This window comes from Coregonus lavaretus, assembly GCF_964263955.1.
Source record: "Coregonus lavaretus genome assembly, chromosome: 16".
Taxonomy (NCBI): Eukaryota; Metazoa; Chordata; class Actinopteri; order Salmoniformes; family Salmonidae; genus Coregonus; species Coregonus lavaretus.
The window spans coordinates 36,894,037-36,904,036 of NC_140003.1; the positions used below are offsets into that span (position 1 = coordinate 36,894,037).

The 10,000-nt window shown below is 44.0% G+C and overlaps 1 protein-coding gene across 1 annotated transcript in view; it reads right to left on the minus strand.

The window, feature by feature from the left end:
- LOC311143669 (uncharacterized protein) overlaps nt 1-10,000 on the minus strand; it is a 55,221-nt gene that overhangs the window by 23,716 nt on the left and 21,505 nt on the right. Inside the window, exons 2-4 of the mRNA XM_084179540.1 lie at nt 6,401-6,460; nt 879-968; nt 635-679 (exon numbers count right to left, since the gene is read on the minus strand). Of these exons, the coding sequence (XP_084035666.1) occupies nt 635-679; nt 879-968; nt 6,401-6,460 (195 nt within the window). The remainder of the gene's footprint in view (nt 1-634; nt 680-878; nt 969-6,400; nt 6,461-10,000) is intronic.

Sequence of the window (10,000 nt, forward strand, 5' to 3'; positions counted from 1 at the left end):
AAGTCTGGAACCAACAGGACCCTGAACATCTTCTACCCCAAGCCATAAGACTGCTATATAGCTAATTAAATGAATACCCGGACTACCTGCATTTACCCTTTTTTGCACTAACTCTCTTGCACTGACTCTATGCACACACACTGGACTCTACCCACACACTCACACATACTTACACTGATACCCCAACACAAACACACACACACACTAAATACGCCCAAACACACATAACATGCACACATATACATACTGACGCCACACACACACACACACACACACACACACACACACACACACACACACACACATTTTCACACTCACAACATACCCTGCTGCTACTGTCTATTATCTTTCCTGTTGCCTACTCACTTTACCCCTACCTATATGTATATAGCTACCTCAACTACCTGGTACCCCTGCACATTGACTCAGTACTGGTACTCCCTGTAGATAGCCATGTTATTTTTCTCGTTATTGTTATTCGTTATTCACTGTGTATTTATTCCATTTTTTCTTCTACTTTATCTTTAACTCTGCATTGTTGGAAAAGGTGGTCCAAACAAAAGCTAAAATGCTATAAGAAAGTCAACACTGGTTTCTAGACTAGCTGGGGTCTACTCTGTATTATTATACTCACACGTGTTCCTTTCATCCCAGGAGTTCCAGACTCGCCATACTCTCCCTGGGAAGAGACAAGTGACATTGAAGTGACATTAAGGTGACATAGAGAAGATATAGTCGTGACATTACTTATTTTTTGTGAATATTTAGAAATAAATCTGTTATAATCATGGTAATCACATTATTGTGCTGTCCCAAGTAGGGTTTCTTGGTGGGTGGGTGATACTGTGAAGGGGGTGTGGTCTGGAGCTGACACTCACCTTAGGGCCCATCGGCCCAGCAGGCCCCTCATGGCCCTGCATGCCCGGGAACCCCATGTTGCCTTGGAGACCAGGAAACCCGCGCTCACCCTACAGAAGACACAACAATAGTTAAACAGAGTCGGGTGAAGTTACCGTAGAGGCTAATCTATGGTCAGTTTTGTGTTTTCCAACATTATGGTTAGGTTTAGGATTTAGGGAGGGTAAGCTGATCCTAATCAAAAAATACATATACACTACCAGTCAAAAGTTTGGACACACCTACTCATTCAAGGGTTTTTCTTTATTTTTACTATTTTCTACATTGTAGAATAATAGTGAAGACATCAGACTATGAAATAACACATATGGAATCATGTAGTAACCAAAAAAGTGTTAAACAAATCAAAATACATTTTATATTTGAGATTCTTCAAAGTAGCCACCCTTTGCCTTGATGACAGCTTTGCACACTCTTGGCATTCTCTCAACCAGCTTCATGAGGAATGCTTTTCCAACAGTCTTGAAGGAGTTCCCACATATGCTGAGCACTTGTTGGCTGCTTTTCCATCACTCTGCGGTCCAACTCATCCCAAACCATGTCAATTTGGTTGAGGTCGGGTGATTGTGGAGGCTAGGTCATCTGATGCAGCACTCCATCACTCTCCTTGGTCAAATAGCCCTTACACAGCCTGGAGGTGTGTTTTGGGTCATTGTCCTGTTGAAAAACAAATTATAGTCCCACTAAGCGCAAACTAGATGGGATGGCCTATCGCTGCAGAATGCTGTGATAGCCATGCTGGTTAAGTGTGCCTTGAATTCTAAATAAATCACTGACAGTGTCACCAGCAAAGCACCCCCACACCATCACACCTCCTCCTCCATGCTTCACGGTGGGAACCACACATGCGGAGATCATCCGTTCACCTACTCTGCGTCTCACAAAGACACAGCGGTTGGAACCAAAAATCTCAAATTTGGACTCATCAGACCAAAGGACAGATTTCCACCGATCTAATGTCCATTGCTCGTGTTTCTTGGCCCAAGCAAGTCTCTTCTTATTATTGGTGTCCTTTAGTAGTGGTTTCTTTGCAGCAATTCGACCATGAAGGCCTGATTCACACAGTCTCCTCTGAACAGTTGATGTTGAGATGTGTCTGTTACTTGAACTCTGTTAAGCATTTATTTGGGCTGCAGTTAACTCTAATGAACTTATCCTCTGAAGCAGAGGTAACTCTGTGTCTTCCTTTCCTGTGGCGGTCCTCATGAGAGCCAGTTTCATCATAGCGCTTGATTGTTTTTGAGACTGCACTTGAAGAAACTTTCAAAGTTCTTGAAATGTTCCGTATTGACTGACCTTCATGTCTTAAAGTAATGATGGACTGTCGTTTCTCTTTGCTTATTTGAGCTGTTCTTGCCATAATATGGAATTGGTATTTTACCAAATAGGTCTATCTTCTGTATACCTTGTCACAACACAACTGATTGGCTCAAAAGGAAAGAAATTCCTAACTCATGAAGCTGGTTGAGAGAATGCCAAGAGTGTGCAAAGCTGTCATCAAGGCAAAGAGTGGCTACTTTGAAGAATCTCAAATATAAAATATATGTTTTGGTTACTACATGATTCCATATGTGTTATTTCATAGTTCTGATGTCTTCACAATTATTCTACAATGTAGAAAATAGTAAAAATTAAGAAAAATCCTGGAATGAGGTGTGTCCAAACTTTTGACTTGTACTGTATATAAAGGGGATTAATGAGACAGCAATAGCTGATTGCTTCATGTGTTCCATCTATCTTTCACCAGATGGAGCCACAGTCCTTTCTTAGGCCAGGGTGGTCTGATCTGACCAATCATGTATATAAACCCTGGATTGCTGTTGCTATGTATTGGCCATTGAGAGGCTTTGAAGCCACCAGTCGGCCATATTGGCACGCCCCAGTAGGAGCAGTCCTCTATAGGAATTCATGAAATTCTCCAGTTTTTCAATTAAATGTTTCAAGGACACAATTACATGTATTTAAGTATTTTTTTGTTGTAGTAACATTAGTAATCTCAAATAATTATACCTTAAGGTAAATGTTTTTATATATTTTAAAATGTTTAATTTGCATGTTTAGCTGACATAATACAATGTATAAGTATGCATTAAGGTGTCTATAATAGAATAAATATGGCAAAAACTAATGTACATTTTAACAAATGCATATTTATGCATATGTTGTTTTCTTTTACAATGGTGGGGGAGTTCCAATATGAAGGTGCAGTGGCCTCAACACAGCGCCCCCTATCAGTCATCTAGTGTACAGTGCATTCAGAAAGTATTCAGAGCCCTTCACTTTTTCCACATTTTGTTACGTTACAGCGTTATTCTAAAATAGATTAAATAAATAAAAATCCACATCAATCTAGACACAATACCCCATATTGAAAAAGCAAAAACATTTTTTTTGTGTGTGGAAATATATTAAAAATAAAAAACTGAAATACCTTATTTACATAAGTATTCATACCCTTTGCTATGAGACTTGAAATTGATCTCAGGTGCATCCTGTTTCCATTTATCATCCTTGAGATCTTTCTACAACTTGATTGGAGTCCAACTGTGGTAAATTCAATTGATTGGACATGATTTGGAAAGGCACACACCTGTTTATATAAGGTCCCACAGTTGATAGTGCATCTCAGAGCAAAAACCAAGCCATGAGGTCAAAATAATTGTCCGTAGAGCTCCGAGACAGGATTGTGTCGAGGCACAGATCTGGGGAAGGGTACCAAAAAATGTCTGCAGCATTGAACGTCCCCAAGAACACAGTGGCCTCCATCATTCTTAAATGGAAGAAGTTTGGAACAACCAAGACACTTCCTAGAGCTGTCCGCCCGGCCAAACTGAGCAATCGGGGGAGAAGGGCCTTGGTCAGGGAGGTGACCAAGAACTTGATGGTTACTCTGACAGAGCTCCAGAGTTCCTCTGTGGAGATGGGAGAACCTTCCAGAAGGACAACCATCTCTGCAGCACTCCACCAATCAGGCCTTTATTGTAGAGCCACTACTCAGTAAAAGGCACATGACATCCCACTTGGAGTTTGCCAAAAAGGCACCTAAAGGACTCTCAGACCATGAGAAACAAGATTCTCTGGTCTGATGAAACCAAGATTGAACTCTTTGGCCTGTATGCCAAGCGTCACGTCTGGAGTAAACCAGACATGGCAGCATCATGCTGTGGGGATGTTTTTCAGCGGCAGGGACTGGGAGACTATAAGATCAAGGGAAAGATGAACGGAGCAAAGTACAGAGAGATCCTTGATGAAAACCTGCTCCAGAAAGCTCAGGACCTCAGACTGGGGGCGAAGGTTCACCTTCCAACAGGACAACGACTCTAAGCACACAGACAAGACAACTCAGGAGTGGCTTCGGGACAAGTCTCTGAATGTCCTTGAGTGGAACCAGCCAGAGCCCAGACTTGAACCCAATCAAACATCTCTGGAGAGACCAGAAAATAGCTGTGCAGCGACGCTACCCATCCAACCTGACAGAGTTTGAGAGGCTCTGCAGAGAAGAATGGGAGAAACCCAAATACAGGTGTGCCAAGCTTGTAGCGTCATACCCAAGAAGACTCGAGGCTGTAATCGCTGCCAAAGGTGCATCAACAAAGTATTGAGTAAAGGGTCTGAATACTTATGCAAATGTGATCATTTTAATACATTTGCAAACATTTCTGGAAACCTGTCTTTGCATTGTCATTATGGGGTATTGTGTGTAGATTGATGAGGGGGAAAAATTATTTAATCAATTTTAGAATAAGGCTGTATCGTAACAAAATTTGGAAAAAGTCAAGGGGTCTGAATACTTTCCGAATGCCCTGTATATATAAATATTTGGCTCTGACCCATTGAACTACATTCTGAGCTGCCAAGAGTGAAAGACAGGGAACTAGAAGGGAGAGGAGTAGTGGAAAAACAGTGGTTTTTGGAGCCCTTTTTGTGTGTCTCTGTCTTTCTTAAGGCGTCAGCATGCTTCAGTTTGGCTGGCCTAGCATACTCCCTTAAACAACCTTTGCTTGCAAAACAAGAAAAAAGTATAAATAGTACTGTTTATCTACACTTCTACACTTCCTCAACATAGTCAGAATTAATCTAAGATAACTCAAGAAATCTGCCATTCATTTTGACGTTTTTGTAGAGGAGATCTTAGTCGCGCAATGTTATATCTAACTAAGATGTTTTGTGCAGTATTTCTCAAGTGAATTTTTGTTGTTGCATGAAAACCATTCATTTCTCATTGAATGACAACAAACACATCATGGAAGAATCTCCACTGTTGACCAATCACCGACAAAGGGGCATAGAATTCTGCTACCGACTTCGGCTACCGACTTCAGCTACCGATTTCGGCTTGCCTCGAGAAAAAATGTTTTGTGCACGAACAGCGTTATCGAATACCAAAATGAACAAAAACGTCACAAAATGCCATCATAACATATGCACAAACTGTCCCGAACTGTTTCGAATGGGAAGCATGCGGACGCCTTTACTCTCTCGCCCTGCCGCCTCTTTCTTTCTTCTATCCCTCTCTCACATCCCTCCATTCCTAAAGCTCACGCAGGGTGGAACATAAAATTCTGGGCCATGGGAACAGGACATGGGCTGGTCGCCAAGGGAACAGAACCCCCGTGGTGGGCGACAGGAAGTGACATCATCATAGTGAAAGTATGCAGGGAGAATTGAAACAGCGGTTGGTTTGCCAAGCTTCAACACCTTTCAACAGAGACTGAGACATGAGGCATGACTTCACCAGGCTCAGTCTATCAGTCAGTCAGTACAGGCCTGGGTCCAGAGAACACACATCTCCAGTCGTCCTCTGTGGACAGTCTCTGTCTGGCTACTGTTTCTGGAACACAGAGTAGATAAGACACTGTTGCTAGGCTGTAATGTGTGTGAGTAAATACACATACAGTAGCAACGTAATTGTTATTTTCTGAACTCTCTGAGAGGGTGGTGATCTAATTGTGTCCTTGTTACTCGAAGATAACAAAGGCTGTGTGTGTAGATCTTCTTATACATTTTTTACCACAATTATAAACCACTGCATGATTGCTGGATTTACTTTTACAGTGCATTACTGTTTCAAGAGTGTGTGAGAGATTGTTTGGTCCGGTGGGAATGCCGCTCTCGGCCCATCTGTGTGTCCGGACATGCTCTAATTCTGCCTGATTCCAGTCCGTCTCCATCCTGATCTCTGCTCCGTGTCGGCCCTCCGCTCCTCCGTTTTCCAGCCAGGACCACTAAGTCCCACTGGGCTGACCCCTGACCCCTAACCCCTAACCCGGAACCCACAAACAACGCTCTGCCCCGCCCCTTTGAGCCTATCAGGGATTCTGGACTGTTTTGAAGTTCTACAATCTGTAATTTCTTGGTGGGGATCTTAGGAGAAGAGAGAGTAGGTGAAAGAGTGAGACAGTGTGAAGAAAACAAGAGAGTGAGAGAAGACAACCAATGTGAAACTGGTAGACAATGAGGAACTGATGGATAGAATGCTCACCTTTGCTCCTTTCACTCCGCTGCAGTCACATTTTCCTTCGCATGATGACCCAGAGCACCCCTACAGTTAAAGAGAGAGAGAGCAAGAGAGAGAGAGAGAGAGAGAGAGAGAAAGTCCATATTACAGTCATATACATAGGCATCAGCAACCAAGTAGAGACTGAGACAGCATTTTACACCACTAGAGGGCAACATAATCCCCAGCCAATCACCCCTACTATTCCAATGCTTTCTGATTTATTTTACAACATTTACCTCTCCTGCCCATGTCAGATAGGCCACCGACAACAAACACTGACATGCTAACACACACACATACACACAGAGTGTGAACCAGGATCATTAATTTGTTCAGTTCAGGAGATAAAGGTGGTGTTAACTGTTGTCATTTGCTTTACAGCTCTGTAGTAGCTCTCCTGCAGCAATCCTACCAGGCAGTTACCAACATGACAGTTTACCAGCTGGCCTCACTACTCTCTCAACCGGACCCCCTCCCCCCCTCTCCCTCCTCTCCCTCCCTTCCCTCCCCTTCCCTTCCCTCCTCTCCCTCCTCTCCCTCCTCTCCCTTCCCTTCCCTCCCTTCCCCCCTCCCCTCCTCTCCCTCCCCTCCCCTCCCCTCCTCTCCCCACTCCCCTCCTCTCCCTCCCCTCCCCTTCCCACCTCTCCCTTCCCTCCCCTCCCCTTCCCTCCTCTCCCTCCCCTCCTCTCCCTCCCCTCCCCTACCCTCCTGTCCCCCCTGCTCTCCCCTACTCTCCTCTCCCAAGGACTAGAGCCTGGGAACTGGCCTGCACCCTTCCTTTCCTCTCTTCCCTCCCTCCCTCTATCATCCAGCTGTTCTTTGCTTCTTGCCAGAGTCATGTCAGGCAGGGCAGGCCGGAGTCTATCAACTGACACTGGGCTTACACTGTGGACAGGGCTACAGAGAACACAGATGCAGGACCCCCTAGACACACACACACACACACACACACACACACACACATATATACATATGTGTGACTAACTCTAAGTAGACAGCACAATTGCGGAACACCCAAAATATAGTACATACATAAAAAATAGGCTTATATACACACACCACAAATTCACACACACACACACACACACACACACACACACACACAAACACTCACACAAACACACACACAAACACAGTCTCATCTCCATCATCTACCCCGCACTTCCTTTCTCAATTCCCTGTTCACTCCCCACTCCTTCCCTCTCACACACCCTTGCTTCCGCTCCACCTCATGTTCTGGCTGGATCAACGTGTAGGTTCTGCTGCTGCTGATATGAGAACCCTGGGAAACATGGGAATTAGTCACCCTCTACAAGTCAAACCAGGCTGGATCTCCACCCTGCTCTCCCCACTATTCTCATTTTCAACTCAGGCCCCTTCTGCATTCACTGCACATGTGTGGCCTGCAGCAAGTCACCCTCTCTTCTTCATACAATCGCTCTCCCTCTCTCTCTCTTTCTTTCTCCCACCCCTTCTTTCTCCCTCTTTCTCTTTCTCTCTACATCCCTCTCTCTCATATGGTTTTTATAGAGATTTCACTAGATGTCCTTCTAATGTGCCGGAGGTAGAGAGAGCACCTGCTTTAGATCAGATTGATATGAGAGAGAGAGAGAGAGAGAGAGAGAGAGAGAGAGAGAGAGAGAGAGAGAGAGAGAGAGAGAGAGAGAGAGAGAGAGAGAGAGAGAGAGAGAGAGGGGGGAAGGATTACTGACTGTGTGAGCTAACTATGTACAGTGGGGAAAAAAAGTATTTAGTCAGCCACCAATTGTGCAAGTTCTCCCACTTAAAAATATGAGAGAGGCCTGTAATTTTCATCATAGGTACACGTCAACTATGACAGACAAATTGAGGAAAAAAAATCCAGAAAATCACATTGTAGGATTTTTTATGAATTTATTTGCAAATTATGGTGGAAAATAAGTATTTGGTCACCTACAAACTAGCAAGATTTCTGGCTCTCACAGACCTGTAACTTCTTCTTTAAGAAGCTCCTCTGTCCTCCACTCGTTACCTGTATTAATGGCACCTGTTTGAACTTGTTATCAGTATAAAAGACACCTGTCCACAACCTCAAACAGTCACACTCCAAACTCCACTATGGCCAAGACCAAAGAGCTGTCAAAGGACACCAGAAACAAAATTGTAGACCTGCACCAGGCTGGGAAGACTGAATCTGCAATAGGTAAGCAGCTTGGTTTGAAGAAATCAACTGTGGGAGCAATTATTAGGAAATGGAAGACATACAAGACCACTGATAATCTCCCTCGATCTGGGGCTCCACGCAAGATCTCACCCTGTGGGGTCAAAATGATCACAAGAACGGTGAGCAAAAATCCCAGAACCACACGGGGGGACCTAGTGAATGACCTGCAGAGAGCTGGGACCAAAGTAACAAAGCCTACCATCAGTAATACACTACGCCGCCAGGGACTCAAATCCTGCAGTGCCAGACGTGTCCCGCTGCTTAAGCCAGTACATGTCCAGGCCCGTCTGAAGTTTGCTAGAGTGCATTTGGATGATCCAGAAGAGGATTGGGAGAATGTCATAAAGTCAGATGAAACCAAAATATAACTTTTTGGTAAAAACTCAACTCGTCGTGTTTGGAGGACAAAGAATGCTGAGTTGCATCCAAAGAACACCATACCTACTGTGAAGCATGGGGGTGGAAACATCATGCTTTGGTGCTGTTTTTCTGCAAAGGGACCAGGACGACTGATCCGTGTATAGGAAAGAATGAATGGGGCCATGTATCGTGAGATTTTGAGTGAAAACCTCCTTCCATCAGCAAGGGCATTGAAGATGAAACGTGGCTGAGTCTTTCAGCATGACAATGATCCCAAACACACCGCCCGGGCAAAGAAGGAGTGGCTTCGTAAGAAGCATTTCAAGGTCCTGGAGTGACCTAGCCAGTCTCCAGATCTCAACCCCATAGAAAATCTTTGGAGGGAGTTGAAAGTCTGTGTTGCCCAGCGACAGCCCCAAAACAACACTGCTCTAGAGGAGATCTGCATGGAGGAATGGGCCAAAATACCAGCAACAGTGTGTGAAGACTTAAAGAAAACGTTTGACCTGTGTCATTGCCAACAAAGGGTATATAACAAAGTATTGAGAAACTTTTGTTATTGACCAAATACTTATTTTCCACCATAATTTGCAAATAAATTCATTAAAAATCCTACAATGTGATTTTCTGGATTTCTTTTCCTCATTTTGTCTGTCATAGTTGACGTGTACCTATGATGAAAATTACAGGCCTCTCTCATCTTTTTAAGTGGGAGAACTTGCACAATTGGTGGCTGACTAAATACTTTTTTTCCCCACTGTACATGTTTTACTGGTAATGGCAACATCCACTATAGCTCACACCAGTATGGCTTCTGAACCTTTCTACTGCACCATTATTTCTACCCATCACCATGGTTATTAGATACTGTAGGGGCGGAACACACTCTGACACGCATGACGAGTGAATGTCTCCACGTGTGTGTATGTGTGTGAATGTGTGTGTGTGTGTGCGCGCAAGTGTGCATGTGTGCTTATTCATGTCCGTGCGATCCCATCCCGTTATCTCTTGTATGTTCT